The sequence below is a fragment of the Salvelinus sp. IW2-2015 genome, linkage group LG19, assembly GCF_002910315.2.
Source record: "Salvelinus sp. IW2-2015 linkage group LG19, ASM291031v2, whole genome shotgun sequence".
Taxonomy (NCBI): Eukaryota; Metazoa; Chordata; class Actinopteri; order Salmoniformes; family Salmonidae; genus Salvelinus; species Salvelinus sp. IW2-2015.
The window spans coordinates 19,010,422-19,029,301 of NC_036859.1; the positions used below are offsets into that span (position 1 = coordinate 19,010,422).

Below are 18,880 nucleotides of genomic sequence, written 5' to 3' on the forward strand. Positions count from 1 at the left end.
AATCCATTTTAGAATAAGGCTATAACGTAACAAAATGTGCTGAGTGTCTGAGTACTTTCCGAATGCACTGTATGTTTTGGTAATCTTCATCTTGCAATGTCTTGCATGCCTTGTAAATTCACCTATTTGCTATGACACCGAAAATAATGTTTTGTGATAACTGCACTGTGATTTAATTAATTGGGTAACATTGTTTTTTTTGGTTAGTGATTTTTTTTCTTAACGTTAAAGATCCCAACTTTGTTTTTAACATTTAAAAGTTAACACCCCTTGCTTAAACAGGTTTTCATTCAACTCATGAATAATATTGAAAGTTTCGATGTTCCCCCTTTTACAGYTTAATATTTTGACACAAAAAGGCAAGTGGTCGTTAATTACTTTGTATCAGCTCCAAACAGTTGTCCACTACAAGAAATGCTCACGGATACCTTAGTTTATAGAAAGACCCATGTCCCTTCTTTCTCTGTGTTATGTGTAATCACTAACAACCTTTCTCTCTTTCCTGCTTTAGCATTACAGTGCCACTGCCAGTGGTGTAGTAACAGCACCTGCTACACGGACGGCCTGTGTTTTGTGTCCTTCGTGAAGTCAGGCAGTAAGATGGTGGCACAGGGGAGCATGTGTTTACCTGAGGCAGACCTCATCCCTAAGGACAGGCCATTTGTCTGCGCCCCATCGAAAAAAGAGAACACTGGGGTGGTCCCTGTCTGCTGCAACACAGACATGTGTAACAAAGACTCCGATCCGGGCGACTACTCGTTGACATGTAAGTGTCTGATATGGCTCGAATCTCATCTCTCACACACTCGCATGCCCAGTCCCAAATCCACCACTAGTTCATAGGCAATTGCAGTGCAACTGTGTACARTAGATCTGAAGGGAGTAAATAGAAGGAAGTGGTATGGTGAAAATGTTGCCCAACATATTACCATACCGCTCATCATATTACCATATTGCTTATACTTTCCCAATCATTTCAGATATACAAAAATGCTTTGGGGTAGGGATTAGGAATGGGCAACAACACGGTAACAATGACATGGAGACTCCGATTTTTCCCTTTAGAATAGATGTCAAACAAAAACCAATGACTGCAAAGTTAAACCATACAACTCTATGCACAAGGACAACTTTTGACAGTTTCCACATACATTTTTACAAAACACATTTACTCGAAGAACAGTGCAGATGCAAAGTTTGGTAACAAAATGACCGCACAAACCGTCATTCTGTTACTAAACTTTGCATCTGCACTGTTCTTCAAGTAAATATTTTCTTTTACATGTTCAGTGGAAATTGTTGAAAGTAGTCCTTGTGCATAGTTTTTTATGGTTTGTTTAACTTTGCAGTAATTGGTTTTCAACTTGGTCTCAGAGCATTTCATATTATTCAGTATGTAAATTCGGGACTCTCCATTTTAGTATGAAATGTTATGTTTAGTGTGGTATGTATTAATTTGTGGATGTCCATCACCCATTTCATATGATATGTTATGAATTACAATTTGTATTATACAGTATGTTAATAATTTGCAAAACATTAATGTTTTATATGTTACGAATTTGCAAAACATACAATATTTCACGACTTAGAAAAACGTACAAAATGTTACGAATTCTAGCTAGCTAACATTAGCTAGGCTAGGGGTAATCTTACATGCTGTTAGGTTCTTATTTTTCAGAGTAAATAACTCGCAGACACTAGAGAAGCTTAACCAAGTTTAATTCTTCCCAAAGGGTCGACACAGCTGTATTCAGACACAACAACAAAAATCTCACCATCACAAGTATATACAGTTGAAGTCGGAAATGTACATACACCTTAGCCAAATACATTTCAAATCAGTTTTTCACAATTCCTGACATTTAATCCGAGTTACAATCACCACGCTTATTTTAAGATGTGAAACTGTCAGAATAATAGTAGAGTGATCTTATTTCAGCCTATTACTTCTTTCATCACATTCCCAGTGGGGTCAGAAGTTTATCATAACACTCAATTGGTATTTGGTACATTGCCTTTAAATTGTTTAACTGGGTCAACCATTTGGGTTTGCCTCCACAAGCTGTCCCAACAATAAGTTGGGTGAATGTTGGCCCATTTCTCCTGACCAGAGCTGGTTACTGAGTCAGCGTTTGGTAGGCCTCCTTGCTCGCACACGCTTTTCCGTTCATGCCCTACATTTTCTATAGGATTGAGGTCAGGGTTTGTGATGGCCATTCCAATACTTGACTTTTGTTGTCCCTTAAGCCAATTTTGCTTTTTTGCCAACAAATTTGTGGAGTGTATGCTTGGGGGTCATTGCATATGGAAGACCCATTGCGACACAACTCTATTAACTTGTCCTGATGATGTCTTGAAGATGTTTGCTTTCAATATATCCCACATAAGATTTTCCGCCTCACGTTTGCAACATCTATGTAAGGACTGGACTCAAATCAACTTATGTGACTCTGAATTGAGTGGTCAGTCTCAGTTCCCTTCTGGCACTGCGCAAATAGCATGCCGTGATGTGCGCCTCGTGGCTCCTCCCCACAACTTCGAGTGTCTCTTGCTCTCTTGCCTTCCAATATCTTACTAACGTAGGTTGCTTTACTGCCCTCCGCGGGCTTTACTCGGCTTCACTGTCAGATGTGCCCCAGTTTCCCCTTGCACCTCCTTTCTTTTCACGTCGCTTCCTTGTCAATGTGTTTTGGGCTGCCTGGTGTTTGGCTTTCTTGCATTCCTTGCGGACACTTGCGTTGCCGGTGCTCTTCTCATTGTTTTCTTCGAAAGATTGGTCTTGGCTGTTTATTTGCCTTGCGCGTCAACCGGCTCGATGTATCTTCACTTGTTTGTGGTTACTGACTGTACTCAGCGGACGACAATCTGGTCCATAAATAAACAGGTAGTGTCCATCTGGACACCCCGCCCTGTTGCCGGCCTGTTGGCCCGCCCTGCATATGCTGGACTCGTACTCGCTGGTCGAGTTCTGCGCAGAGATCGTTGGAGTTATCGCAGGCTTTTTTATTTGGACAGTCTTTGCACGTCCACGCTCGGCTGTCTTATCTAAGTGCTGGCGGGCATCCTCTTCCACTTTGGATCAGGTATGCGCTCGCTCTTCGCTGACTGGTAGGGCGTCGTTTTAGCGTGTGGAGCCTATACGTAGAGCCTATTTGTACAGTTTCTGGTCGAGAGACTCTCATTCACAATGTATCGGGTCAGTGGATGCGCTGATTGTGTTGTTTTGTACCACCAGATGTATCGTTCATCTCTAGGAGTCACATGGAGTGGTCTCACTTCTGCATGATGGGTGTTATGACTCACGGCTGTATGTGGGGCTGACTTTGGGTTTTACTGTTGCGGTCTACGTGAGTTCCGTTTGTTCAAAATGGAACAGACGGTACGACATTTACAGCTCGCTTGTTTGTGGTGCATGCACTTCCCACGCGCATCGAACTAGACTTGTGGAGGGCTGGTCTGAGTATAGATTTTGTGCCTGTTCTCGTAGGTTCTTGGCTGATGTTCTTTTTGATGTCACTTTCCCGCACATGAATGTAGGCAAAGAGGCACTGGGAGTTTTGGAGGCTACGACCGCTTCGAATACATACCAGCACGGTCTTCGATATCCTGCAGCAAATTGAGCTTCAATTGTATGTCTAACTTGGCTTGGAGCTATCAGAAAGCTTACTAAAGAATCCTATGATACAATAATTCTTTTCCTGGAATCTTTTTTCTAGGAGCTGTTTAAGGCTAGCACAAGTAGAGACTTAGTGTTACTGTATACTTTGCTGAACGGCCACTCGGTTGGATTGTGAATACTCAGTGCGCAAATAGAGTGTTGGTATGCTATGAAACAATTGTGTGGAGGACAAAAGTCGCTGTTGGTGTTGAGTCTATGCACATAAGTTGATTCCTGTGGTCCTAGGGTACCGGTTGAAGCTATTGTCGCTCCAAAAGGGCTCACGCTATAGTCTGCTTTACCTAGAGAGGTATGTGGGACGGCTAGCGTCCCACCTGGCCAACATCCAGTGAGATTGCAGAGCGCGAAATTCAAATACAGAAATACTCATTATACAAATTCAGAAAACAAAACATATTTTACATAGGTTTAAAGATGAACTTCTTGTGAATCCATGTCAGATTAAAAAAATGCTTTACGGCGAAAGCATACCTTACGATTATTTGAGAACATAGCCCAGCAGACAAATCGTTCAAAACAGTAACCAGCCAAGTAGAGGAGTTACACAAATCAGAAATAGAGATAAAATTAATCACTTACCTTTGATGATCTTTATATGGTTGCACTCAGAAGACATTCATTTACTCAATATGTTCCTTTTGTTCGATAAAGTCTCTCTTTATATCCAAAAACCTCTGTTTTTGTTCGCGTGTTTTCTTCAGTAATCCACAGGCTCAAACGCAGTCACAACAGGCAGACAAAAAATCTAAATGTATCTGTAAAGTTCATAGAAACATGTCAAACGATGTTTATATTCAAGCCTCAGGTTGTTTTTAGCCTAAATAATCGATAATATTTAAACGCGACAATAATGTCGTCAATATAAAAGGTAAACATGAAAGGCACTCTCTCGGTCGTGCGCATGAAAAAGCTCTGTGACACGGGGGTTTCTCATTCAGACTGCTCTTACTCCCTAATTTTTCAGAATATAAGCCTGAAACAATTTCTAAAGACTGTTGACATCTAGTGGAAGGCATGGGAACTGCAATTTGAGTCCTAAGTCAATGATACTGTAATGGATTTGATAGAAAACTACAAAACCAAAATAAATCCGACTTCCTGAATGGATTTTTCTCAGGTTTTTGCCCGCCAAATCAGTTTGTTATACTCATAGACACATTTTAACAGTTTTGGAAACTTTAGTGTTTTCTATCCAAATCTACACAGTTATATGCATATCATATCTTCTGGCCCGAGTAGCAGGCAGTTTTATATGGGCATCTTTTCATCCAAAATTCGAATGCTGCCCCCTACCCTAGAGAAGTTAACAAGAAATTTGTGGAGTGGTTGAAAAACGAGTTTTAATGACTCCAACCTAAGTGTATGTAATCCTCCGACTTCAACTGTATACCCCACTTTAGACACGCCTCCTCTTCTCCAATCCTTACAGCTTATGGTTCCACAGGAAGAGGGTAATGGGGTAATAAACCCTTATTGCTCCATTCAGGGGATCTAACTTACTCTGACCTCAACCCCTCCTTCACCTAATACACAGATGTCCATCCGCTCCCCTATAGCAATCCTGTGATCTCCTCCCATCCACCCAACACATTCCAAAGCCACTCTGTCTTTCTATAGAAAATMATTAACTTCTGACATAAAACCCAGTCTCTTTCACTCCTTATATTCTATGCTTCTGATCTATCATTTATTTAATATCTCAATGTTCAAAGTTTATCCTGACTCCAACAATGCTAAGTAATTGAAAAGTTGCTTAAATGCAAAAGTTGTCCATGATGAGATTTGAACTCTCATTCTTTGGGTTGCTTGTCGTTCACATTTATATGTAACCTTACCAAATGTAACATATCATATGTACAGAATAATATGACATTTTCTGAGACTAGTTTGTGGTTTGACATTTTGAAGTGAAAAATCTGAGTCTCTGTTACTTAGAATTACCCGAATTCATTTGGTATTGTGTGACGCACTAAACAGTGATGCAGAGAACTGATGGTGACACAATTATTTGTAAAGCATGTTTGAAGATCCTCCACTCACTATTCTACAGTAGAATACCAGTATGTCCCCTGCATTCGTACAATTGAATCTTTCCGCCATTCTGCTGCCATTCTGCTGCTCTTTCAGTTTGTCGCTTGCCTTATGAAATATGAACCCATAGCTATGACTATCCTAAATTATGACTATCCAATTTACTCATCACATAAGGAATAGTARGCTATCTTACATAAGCCTGCAAATGTGATGATGCATGGAATACTTTATAATAAAAAAGGTACATTTTTATAGTGAAAATGTGCTTCCCCAAACTTGACTCACGCACCGCACCGCCTATCATCTCAGTCACATGGAAGCACTGGTATCAGGTGTGCTGTKTAGAATGGTGTTTTCCCGCTAATTGCATTTTGGAAATGACGTTTTATTGACTTCATTACAGAAGTTGCATGTTCTGTTAAGATGAGTTACCATAATCTAAATGTTATTTCTGTCATTCTGAGCACAGTGGGTAATGAGTTACACACCTACTAATGCATATGGGTAAAAATTCTGCCGGTCACGTTGTCAGGCCCCACAACAGAAACCCTGCTGGACACCGAGGCAAATTCAATTTCCATTGAACATGCTTTTTAGTCTAAACCCTTCTCCTACAGTATAATTTCTACTGATCTGCCTGCCAGTTAGGATTTTCATGTGCCCATTTTGGTGGAACAGTTTCATTTAATTAATAATAGTCTTCATATCTCAAAATCAATGTCATGTKGTTCATCCAAATTCTATCACATGAAAATTATACAAATCTAAAAGTAACTTCCATTGCCAATATGTAACAATAGCATACATAAAGCCACTCGAATAAAAACATTGCAGCCTGTAGAAAAGATCCTATAAATCACATTGGCTACGCATGGCCTGTGTGCAAGGAMCTTGAAACGTATTAACTATTAACTTTGTCCGRCTTGAAGCTGGTGCTAGCAAACTTGCAACATTTAACAAAATATTCTGGGCCCTCAATTTCCTGGGCCACTGAGCTCCGGAAAGACACAACTGTGGGCTAGTTGCGTAAGGGATAAGAAATAATCAGGTAGGCCCATTTTATGACGTTTCCACCGAATCAGAGCATTACATTTTTTTYCCCCTTTCACTCTGAGTGGTTATTGAAAGGGAGAGAGTAGGAAAGATTTTTCAAATGGGCTACCTTGAACTATTTTCATTCTCAATGGATGTAAAAACAGACTTTTCTTCGCCTCAAACAGCAGGTAAACAAATTACTTTGAGAAGCTACACAGTGATGKTGAGTTAAGACAATCAGAAAGAGCATCAGATCCCCAAATGGGCATTTATAAGTCTCCACATTTTCACGCAAGGCAGGTAGCCTAAGCCTACTTCTATGCGTAATCAGGTGTGTGTGCTTACTCAAGATTGATAGGACCGCTCCAAACAAAAGACAATTAATAAATTGACAACTCGTAAATGGAATAATAAAAAACCAAAACTTCTCACAAGTGTAGCCTAGGTTGTACGCTCTGCAAACAACGTGTCCACTCCTACAATGACAACAGTAAGACTGTARTAATAATAATATATTGAATGCATTAACAGAAATTAGCGTAATCAAAATAACATTTTAGATTAGAATTGATGGTAATTTGAGGTGAATGTCATACCGGTGAGCCATCCCCATGGCCTCCTCGTGTGGCATTCATTTTTAAAATATATTTGCGCCACTGCTCGACTAAAAAAATCTTGGCCGACCAACAGCCTATCGACCAAACAATCAACCAGTCAACTAAAAWAATCCCCATCAAAATCTGTCTGTTTTAAGCTGGAGATGTTTTTTGTTGTTGCATGGGATGCGTCTCAATCCACCGCATCCGCCGATATCGCCCTTCTGCATCTGCGGTGAACGGTGGCAGAGCTAGAGGGATGTTAGTCAGACCGAGACATAACAAAAACAATGTTCTTCTCATGAAATCTACTGTTACATCCGAACGGTTTGGCCTAAAAACTATTATGACCTCTCTGGCAAGAWGACTCTCACAAACACGTGCTTGTCGGTTGGTTTGCTCACAAAATTTGTCTGAAGGTTCCCAGTACTAGTTAAAAAAATKWATGGAAGTATATATGGAGATAATTTATGGGGTTAAATTCATGTCCGTGTTTCCCTATCTTTCTTATATCTCTCAGATATAGGACAGACACTTCAGAACAAACTTCCTTTTTGACTATCTGTTGTTCCATGTAATGGATCTGTTATTCAATGCATTTCTATGAGMTAATGGCAGTAATGCCAAAAGTTTCATCAAATTAGCCACCAGCTTAGACTCTAGAGGGTTAATCATTGATAACGAAACTGGCCCTATATGTCACTGAATATTGTTTATGTCTGAGGCAATGTCCCTGCTTGGACACGCTGTCAGGTTTAGCTCTTGTGGTCAGAAAGAAGTACCTCAGTGCTGCCATTCTTGGTCATGGGTCTGAAACTGCCTCCATGCTGTGCTTTTCAGTATGATAGTCAGCAGATGTCCTCTGTCTCACCATACAGTAGTGTCATTCAGCTGTGTCATAGCAATAGCAGAGCCATTAGTAAGCCTTCCTCTGTATGTGTGCAGCTGTGAATATTGGAAAGATTTGACAAGCAGTGGCCAGGCAGTTGAACGCTTTAAAAGCTCCAGAAGCATATTTTGATTCTTCGTAATGAAGTCCCACGACGGCCCTTATTCTGAGAAAAGAAAGCGCCTGACCGAAAGTACCATTTTAATATTTGATCACTCTCACGTCTCAGCGCTGTGTGCAGAATACACTTTTATGATTCTCAGCAAGTCAATATGAGAAAGTCTAGCCAGTATTGGGAAATGCTTTTGTTTCAACAAGGCTGTTGCAATGTTTTCAAAGGAATCCTATCAGTTCCTGCTTTATCACTCCCAAAAAWGCTGTGTGTATTATGTAAGGAAGTTATTTTGATGGAAACTGTCTCTTACGGACAGACTAAACAGCCAGCAATGAGTATGACTGACTGATTTCCTGCGATTTAGTGATAGCCGGTTGCCTGATGACTCAAACATAATTTTTTCCCCTTCTCTATGTTTGCTACATACTTCAGACTGAGACGGCCTATCGTTGAAGTCGTTTGTGGGGACATCAAAATGAGGGGTGTTGTACAAAAAAGTAATCAGCGTTTGGATCCCCCCCCCACCCCTTCTTAGTCCCCACAGCCCGTACGCCTCCCCTGAGCCCAGTAGCCCTGGCGGCTGTCATCGCAGGGCCGGTGTGTGTGCTGTGCTTTGTGCTGCTGCTGGTGTTCTACGTGTGCCACAGCCGCTCTGTCGTCCACCGCCGCGTGCCCAACGAGGAAGACCCTACCATGGACCACCCCTTCCTGGCCGACGGCCACACCCTCAAAGACCTCATCTACGACATGACCACCTCAGGCTCCGGATCAGGTGGGTTTTGTAGTTTGATGTACTGTACATTCATCACAACCTATGGGAGATACATTTTCAACAGATTGCTGAGCTTAGAGGTGTAGCATGATCAATTAAATTACCCATAATGCTCTGTACAATRTGTCCAGTTTTATCTTCATTAAGATGTTCCTGAAGCTAACATATTAGCGTCCCATCTCTTTACCAATACAGGTTTCACACCTTGGAGTGCTATAATCTCCCTTAGGATTGATTTAAAGTATTCCATCTAGAGGTGGGGGGATACTTTGAGGATTTGTGTCATAGTTATATCAGCCCAATGGACAAGTCTGTCTGTAGGCACTTTCCAATGTCATTTACTGACTGCTTATRTAAGTTGTTCTGAAAAGGCTTAGAAGTTGTTTCCATAGAGCTGCAAAACTGACCTTGCAAGCTCTTAGTTTCTCATATACTCAGTGGGTTGTATTGAAGAAGTTGTTCAATACTCTTCAATTGTTAAATTCCAATAGAGTGGTTTGCGAGATGAGAGCCAATATGCTGCTGGAAATGTTCTTCGCTATGACTGATTTAGTGAATGATAAGGAGACGTGTGTTCATTAATACATCAGCTTAGCAGCCGGCTAGACTGTGACATACTGCTACCAGACGAGGACCATCATTCAATCAGAGAAATATAATCTAATTCATGTTTCCAATCACATAGTTTTGACCTATCATAGCCTCATCACATACTCTTACAGCCAACCCTTTTGACATCTTATGTGTGGCCATCATCCTCTGAGGGCTTTTACATTAACTGTCCATAGAACTGGAGATTAAGTTATTTAGTAACTCTTGTTAGGGCAATGGAAGTTTKCTTCAAAAATTAACCCTCTGTTGAAGCGATGTCGGGACAGAATTTGTTTTTCTCTGCCCTTCGAACTGGTACGAACTTGCTGGCTATTCTCTCCGCTCATTGAGTTTTAATGCCCAGGTTTAAGAGAATGGAAAGAATGCAGACCAGCCAGGCAGCCGGAATGTGGGCAGAAGCACRCTCTAGATTGTTTTATGTACACATACACCAGATGAAACCAGACAGAGGACCTCCAAATTAGAGAATGAGAGGACATTGAAGACCGTCACTCTTCAGACAGTGTTAATTTGTTCTATTCTCAGATAGCTGCAGGTCTGACTGTTGATGTTTTCTTACTGTACAGTCGTGGCCAAAAGTTTTGAAGGACACAAATATTAATTTCCACAAAGTTTGCTGCTTCAGTGTCTTTATATATTTTTGTCAGATGTGACTATGGACTACTGAAGTATAATTACAAGCATTTCATAAGTGTCAAAGGCTTTTATTGACAATTACATGAAGTTGATGCAAAGAGTCARTATTTGCAGTGTTGACCCTTCTTTTTCAAGACCTCTGCAATCCGCCCTGTCATGCTGTCAATTAACTTCTGGGCCAYATCCTGACTGATGGCAGCCAATTCTTGCATAATCAATGCTTGGAGTTTGTCAGAATTTGTGGGTTTTTGTTTGTCCACCCGCCTCTTGAGGATTGACCACAAGTTCTCAATGGGATTAWGGTCTGGGGAGTTTCCTGGCCATGGACCCAAAATATTGATKTTTTGTTCACTGAGCCACTTAGTTATATCACGTTTGTCCTATGGCAAGGTGCTCCATCGTGCTGGAAAAGGCATTGTTCATCACCAAGCTGTTACTGGATGGTTGGGAGAAGTTGCTCTTGGAGGATGTGTTGGTACCATTCTTTATTCATGGCTGTGTTCTTAGGCAAAATTGTGAGTGAGCCCACTCCCTTRGCTGAGAAGCAACCCCACACATTAATGGTCTCAGGATGCTTTACTGTTGACATGACACAGGACTGATGGTAGCGCTCACCTTGTCTTCTCCGGACAAGCTTTTTTCCTGATGCCCCGAACAATCGGAAAGGGGATTCATCAGAGAAAATAACTTTACCCCAGTCAGCAGTCCAATCCCTGTACCTTTTGCAGAATATCAGTCTGTCCCTGATGTTTTTCCTGGAGAGAAGTAGCTTCTTTGCTAGCCCCCATTCTTGGACACCTTAGAGCCATCCTCTGAACAAGTCTTCGCCTCACTGTGCGTCCAGATCACATCTACACACTGCCTGCTGCCATTCCGAGCAAGCTCTGTACTGGTGGTGCCCGCTCCCGCAGCTGAATCAACTTTGGAGATGGTCCTGGCGCTTGCTGGACTTTCTTGGGCGCCCTGAAGCCTTCTTCACAACAATTGAACCGCTCTCCTTGAAGTTCTTGATGATCCGATAAATGGTTGATTTAGGTGCAATCTTACTGGCAGCATATCCTTGTGAAGCCCTTTTTGTGTCAAAGCAATGATGACTGCACGTGTTTCCTTTGCAGATACAATGATTGACAGAGGAAGAACAATGAATCAAGCACCACCTTCCTTTGAAGCTTCCAGTCTGTTATTCGAACTCAATCAGCATGAAAGAGTGTCTCCAGCCTTGTCCCCGTCAACACTCGCACCTGTGTTATTAACGAGAGAATCACTGCAATGATGAAAGCTGGTCCTTTTGTGGCAGGGCTGAAATGCAGTGGAAATTGTTTTTGGGGGATTCGTTCATTTGCATGGCAAGAGGGACTTTGCATTAATTGCAATTCATCTGATCACTCTTCATAACATTCTGGAGTATATGCAAATTGCCATCATACAAACTGAGGCAGCAGACTTTGTGAAAATTAATATTTATGTCATTCTCAAAACTTTTGGCCACAACTGTACATTGTCTCCCTCAATGTTTTTAAAATCTGGCCTTGAGCACACATTGGATTTATCAACAGAAAGACACATTTTGGATCTATTGGCTTGCTTTTTATTCAAGGTCTGCTTGAACTGCTTTCAAACTTATCCTAAAAGCCTTGCCTCATGATAACTGTGCTCTCTCCATCCCCTTCTGCAGGCCTGCCTCTGCTGGTGCAGAGGACCATAGCAAGGACCATTATCCTGCAGGAGAGCATTGGGAAGGGGAGGTTCGGGGAGGTGTGGCGGGGCCGCTGGCGTGGAGAGGAGGTGGCCGTTAAGATCTTCTCATCTCGGGAGGAGCGCTCGTGGTTCCGCGAGGCTGAGATTTACCAGACGGTCATGCTGCGCCATGAGAACATCCTGGGTTTCATCGCCGCTGACAACAAAGGTCAGAGGGCACATTGGGCCAGGGTTGTGTTCATTTGGGAGAAAACATTTAGAAACAGGAACGTACTTTCTGAACTTGTCCAATAAGTGGCCAGGTTTTTATTTTCTGTTGTAAAATATTTTTATACAGTGTGCCCTACTGAACATGACCCAGTACTGGTTCTATTTTCTATGACTTCTATAATGCTCTTAATTTTGTGTCAGTGTACTTAGAAGCCACACATGCCTAAATCAGCTGACAAGCAGTGAGAACTGTGTATTTGGCTGGGACCCAGACAGTATTGTCAGGATGCTAGCAGGCAGCCTTTCACTGATGAGATAATCTGTTGTAAATGCATTCGTTATGTAAAGTGTTTCCCTGTGGAATAGGATACGGTAGCTCACTCTTTCACACTCTCCTCCCTTTGCCCCTCTCGCTGTCCTTGCTCTCCTCAAAGATAACGGCACGTGGACCCAGCTGTGGCTGGTATCAGATTACCATGAGCACGGCTCCCTGTTTGACTACTTGAACAGGTACACGGTGACAGTGGAGGGCATGATCAAGCTGTCCTTGTCCACCTCCAGTGGCCTGGCTCACCTGCACATGGAGATTGTTGGCACGCAAGGTGAGGAGGACCAATCAAATGTGGCACATGTATCCACATAACGTACATATAGAGATATGAAATGTGGTGGTTTTACTCTGCACTCAGCTTTTCCTTTCTCTGTATAGCTCTTTTCCTTTTCCACTTCTCTCTCTCTCTCTCCCTCCCTCTCTTTTTACTCATTACCCTCTTCCCCCTCCCCCCAGGTAAACCAGCCATCGCCCACCGCGACCTGAAGTCTAAGAACATCCTGGTGAAGAAGAATGGTACCTGCTGCATCGCTGACCTGGGATTGGCTGTCCGCCACGACTCCGCCACCGACACCATCGACATCGCCCCCAATCACAGAGTGGGAACCAAGAGGTGACTGGCTGCACAGTAGGGCTGACTCCATTTAGAGGATTAGTCGATAGGCTGTTGATCGACCGAAATGTCTTTAGTCGAGCAGTTGCAATTTAAAAATGTTGGTGCGCAAGACACCTGTCTGATACGCGCCTGTCTCGRTGGACTAATCCATTGCGGAGCCGCCTGGGATGGCACGGTCCATCACTCYAAGGCCTCATGTCCACCAGATGCATCAAACTCATGGCGCTCCGGCGGAAGTCATTCATTGTCAATGGAGCAGCACGCAACACACACTARGCTGCGGTCCTGCGTTCAGTATTTAACTCGTGCCTTGCTTTATTGTACGGAAAATATGGGCTAGGTATCCGGCAAAACAAAATGTATATGCATCTGGTGGACATCGGGCATAAGGCATGTTGTGTAAAACTAATTGTACAACACAAATAAATATATTATTTCATAACAAATGTGCTTTCTCCTGCGTTGGATAGCGGTCGCTGTACGCAGTTCTGAAACATCATCTTCAGTGCGCCTTTGAATTGTTTTCCTATGTTCATATGTGCATAATATTAAAGTTAACCAGCATATTGGTCTTGAGAACAATGCAGCAGAGGCAGCAGCGGAGTGAGAAAACAGCCCTTTCCTTAATTATCTTGATAAAATGTAGTAAAGAGGAAACCCCAACTTAATTCGGTCTATAATCAATAGCCTAGCTGTTAAATGTGCCTGGCTTTATACATCATCCATATACAGTTCATTCGGAAAGTATTCAGGCCTCTTGACTTTTTCCACATTTTGTTACGTTACAGCTTTATTCTTAAATGGATTAAATACATGTTTTTCCTCCTCAATCTACACACAATACCTCATAATGACAAAGCGAAAACAGGTTTTTAGAAATGTTTGCAAATTTGTATAAGAAATCAAAACAGATACCTTATTTACATAAGTATTCAGATCCTTTACTATGAGACTCGAGATTGAGCTTAGGTGCATCCTGTTTCCATTGATCATACTTGATGTTTCTACAACTTGATTGGAGTCCACCTGTGGTAAATTCAATTGATTGGACATGATTTGGAAAGGTACACACCTGCCTATATAAGGTCCCACAGTTGACAGTGTATGTCAKAGCGAAAACCAAGCCACGAGGTCGAAGAAATTGTTCATAGAGCTCCGAGACAGGATTGTGTCGCGGCACAGATCTGGGGAAGGGTACCAAAACATTTCTGCGGCATTAAAGGTCTCCAAGAACACAGTGGCATCCATCATTATTGATTGAAAGAAGTTTGGAACCACCAAGGCTCTTCCTACATCTGGCYGCCCAGCGAAACTGAGCAATCGGGGGAGAAGGGCCTTGGGCAGGGAGGTGACCAAGAACCCGATGGTCACTCTGACAGAGCTCTAGAGTTCCTCTGTGAAGATGGGAGAACCTTCCAGAAGGACAACCATCTCTGCAGCACTCCACCAATCAGGCCTTTGTGGTAGAGTGGCCAGATGGAAGCTATTCCACAGTAAAAGGCACATGACGGCCCGCTTGGAGTTTGTTTCATGTCTTAAAGTAATGGACTGTTACCAGTCAAAAGTTTGGACACACCTACTTCTTATTTTATTTGTACTGTTTTCTGCATAGTAGAATAATAATGAAGACATCCAAACTATGAAATAACACATGGAATCATGTAACCCCCCAAAAAGTGTTAAACAAATCAAAATGTATTTGAGATTCTTCAGAGTAGTCACCCTTTGCCTTGATGACAGYTTTGTACACACTTGGCATTCTTTCAACCAGCTTCACCTGGAAGGCTTTTCTAACCGTCYTGAAGGAGTTCCCACATATGCTGAGCACTTGTTGGCTGCTTTTCCTTCACTCTGCGGTCCAACTCATCCCAAACCATCCCAATTGGGTTGAGAAGAGACTTGCTTGGGCCAAGAAACATGAGCAATGTACATTAGACCAGTGGAGTCCAAATTTTTTGATATTTGGTTCTAGCCGCCGTGTCTTTGTGAGATGCGAAGTAGGTGAATGGATGATCTCTGCATGTGTAGAGTCCACCGGGAATTATGGAGGAGGTGGTGTGATGTTGTGGGGGTGCTTTGCTGGTGACACGGTCTGTAATCTTTTTTKAATTTAAGGGTGGTTACTTTGAGTCTCACATAAAATATATTTTGATCTGTTTGACACGTGTGTGTGTGTGTTTTTTTATATATATATATATATACACACATACACAGTTGAAGTCAGAAGTTTACATACACCTTAGCCAAATACATTTAAACTCCGTTTTTCACAATTCCTGACATTTAATCCTAGTAAAAATTCCTGTGTCTTAGGTCAGTTAGGATCACCACTTTATTTTAAGAATGTGAAATGTAAGAATAAAGTAGAGAATTACTTATTTCAGATTTGTATTTCTTTCATCACATTCCAGTGGGTCAGAAGTTTACATACACTTCAATTAGTATTGTGAGCATTGCCTTTAAATTGTTTAACTTGGGTCAAATGTTTTTGGTAGCCTTCCACAAGCTTCCCACAATAAGTTGGCGTGAATTCCTGGCCCATTCCTCCTGATAGAGCTGGTGTAACTGAGTCAGGTTTGTAGGCCCCTTGCTTGCACGCGCTTTTTCAGTACTGCCAACAAATTGTCTATAGGGTTGAGGTCAGGGCTTTGTGATTGGCCACTCAAATACCTTGACTTTGTTGTCCTTAAGCCATTTTGCCACAACTTTGGAAGTATGCTTGGGGTCATTGTCCATTTGGAAGACCCATTTGCAACCAAGCTTTAATTCCTGACTGATGTCTTGAGCTGGTTGCTTCATATATATCCACATAACCTCCCTCCTCATGATGCCATCTATTTTTTGAAGTGCACCAGTCCCTCCTGCAGCAAAGTACCCCCACACCATGATGCTTGCACCCCCGTGCTTCACTGTTGGGCTGGTGTTCTTCGGCTTGCAAACATAACATAACGATGGTCATTATGGCCAAACGGTTCAATTTTTGTTTCATCAGACCAGAGGACATTTCTCCAAAAAGTACGATATTTGTCCCCATGTGCAGTTGCAAACCGTAGTCTGGGATTTTCTGTGGCGGTTTTGGAGCAGTGGCTTTGATTCAAATGATGTCAATTAGCCTATCAGAAGCTTCTATAGCCATGACATAATTTTCCAAGCTGTTTAAAACCTCTCTGGGATATGTGGGACGCTTGCATCCCACTTGGCCAATAGCCAGGGAAAATGTAGAGCGCCAAATAAAATAAAAAATGATATAAAATCAAACTTTCATTAAATCACACATGTAAGATACCAAATTAAAGCTACACTCGTTGTGAATCCAGCCAACATGTCAGATTTCAAAAAGGCTTTTCGGCGAAAGCATAAGATGCTATTATCTGATGATAGCACAACAGTAAACAAAGAGAGTGTAGCATATTTCAACCCTGCAGGCGCAACACAAAACGCAGAAATAAAATATAAATCATGCCTTACCTTTGACGAGCTTCTTTTGTTGGCACTCCAATATGTCCCATAAACATTGCAAATGGTCCTTTTGTTCAATTAATTCTGTCCATATATATCCAAAATGTCCATTTATCTGCCGCGTTTGATCCAGAGAAAAACAGCTTCCAATTTGCGCAACGTCACTACAAAATATCTCAAAAGTTACGTGTAAACTTTGCCAAAACATTTCAAACTACTTTTGTAATACAACTGTAGGTATTTTTAAACATTAATAATCGATCAAATTGAAGACGGGTCTATCTGTTTTCAATACAGGAGGACAACAAACTAACGCTACTTTTCTAGTCTTGCGCAACTCTCAAACAGTACACATAACGTTACACTGATTCAAGATGGCCGTACTTCTTCATTTCACAAAGGAATAACCTCAACCAATTTCCAAAGACTGGTGACATCCTGTGGAAGCAGTAGGAACTGCAAACAAGTCCCTTAGAAATCTAGTATCCCAATGAAAAATCATTGAACAGACAGTGACCTCAAAAAAAGAATCTGAATGGTTAGTCCTCTGGGTTTTGCCTGCTACATAAGTTCTGTTATACTCACAGACATGATTCAACCGTTTTAGAAACTTCAAAGTGTTTTCTATCCAAATCTACTAATAATGATGAGTAGAAGGAAGTTGAAATTGGGCACGCTATTTATCCAAAAGTGAAAATGCTGCCCCCTATCCTAGAGAAGTTAAAGGCACAGTCAACCTAGTGTATGTAAACTTCTGACCCACTGGAATTGTGATACAGTGAATTATAAGTGAAAAAATCTGTCTGTAAACAATTGTTGGAAAAATTACATATCATGCACAAAGTAGATGTCCTAACCGACTTGCCAAAACTATAGTTTGTTAACAAGAAATTCGTGGAGTGGTTGAAAAACTAGTTTTAATGACTCCATCCTAAGTGTATGTAAACTTCCGACTTCAACTGTATATTTTTATCACACACACACACACACACACACACACAAAATACTGTCTCTGGTACAATTCATTTATTTAGTGTTTAACACTGTTCCAAATGGTCAGGAAAAAAAGTGCAATATTGTAATCTAACAGTACCAGTTTATAATACTCACGCAGTGTTTACTCTTATACCATCCTTTTTCTTGATCTCCAGTAGTTTACACAACTGTCAAATGTCTTCCACAGATCTGACTTCCCCTTTCCCTTCTCCGCAACCAGTAAACATTCACCCGTTTTGAGTTTCTTTTTCATGTTCTCAGCATCCATTTTGCTGTCAATTTTATTGATGTGATTATGATAGTCTATAGGTCAGGCCCTATTTCTCACGTGCATGCAACGCATACGTTTCATGCAAAGAGCTGGGATGTCTTTCACTGCAGCAGGGAGGAGAGCCAGAACTTGTACCAGTCACACAGGCATTCGCTGCCAGTTTTATTTTCCACAGCGTGGCCATCGGGCTCCTGCTTGAGTCATTTGTGTGTMAATTTTGTAATAAAATAGTGCGCTTAAAGCATCAGGTGTGTGTATATATACTGAACAAAAATTTTAACGCAGGGCATTCCAAGTGGCGCAGTGGTCTAAGGCACTGTATCACAGTGCTGAGTTATCACTACAACCTGGGGTTTGATCACAGCCGGCCGTGACCGGGAGTCCCATAGGGCGGCACACAATTGGCCCAGCATTGTTGGGGTTTGGCCGGGGGGATTCCTTGGCCCATTGCTCTCTATTGACTCCTTGTGGCAGGTTTAGCCCCTCAGTCGTCAGTTGAATGGTATTTCCTCCAACACATTGGTGCAGCTGGCTTCCGGGTTAAGCGAGCAGCTGTTAAGAAGCAGTGCGGCTTGGTGGGTGATGTTTCAGAGGACGCATGGCTTGACCTTCGCCTTTCCCGAGCCCGTTGGGAAGATGCAGCGATGAGACAAGATCGTAACTACCAATTGGATATCATGAAAAAGAGGGTAAAATTCTAATAATATAAACGCAACATGTAAAGTGTTGGTCCCATGTTTCACAAACAAACAAAAAAAACATACATTTTCCATTCGCAAAAAATAATAATATTTCTCTCAAATTGTGTGCACAAATTTGTTTCAATCCCTGTTGGAGAAATGCTCACTTTTGCAAAGATAATCCAGCCACCTGATAGGTGTGGCATATCAAGAGGCTGATTTAAACAGTATGATCATTACACAGGTGC

General features: G+C 41.8%; 1 protein-coding gene across 3 annotated transcripts in view; it reads left to right on the forward strand.

The window, feature by feature from the left end:
• LOC111979509 (TGF-beta receptor type-1) overlaps positions 1–18,880 on the forward strand; it is a 113,583-nt gene that overhangs the window by 49,689 nt on the left and 45,014 nt on the right. For all 3 annotated transcript variants that reach the window (XM_024010102.2, XM_024010101.2, XM_070448863.1), the window contains 5 exons: positions 512–766; positions 8,887–9,123; positions 12,047–12,277; positions 12,714–12,881; positions 13,067–13,223. In XM_024010102.2, coding sequence (XP_023865870.1) covers positions 512–766; positions 8,887–9,123; positions 12,047–12,277; positions 12,714–12,881; positions 13,067–13,223 — 1,048 coding nt within the window. The remainder of the gene's footprint in view (positions 1–511; positions 767–8,886; positions 9,124–12,046; positions 12,278–12,713; positions 12,882–13,066; positions 13,224–18,880) is intronic.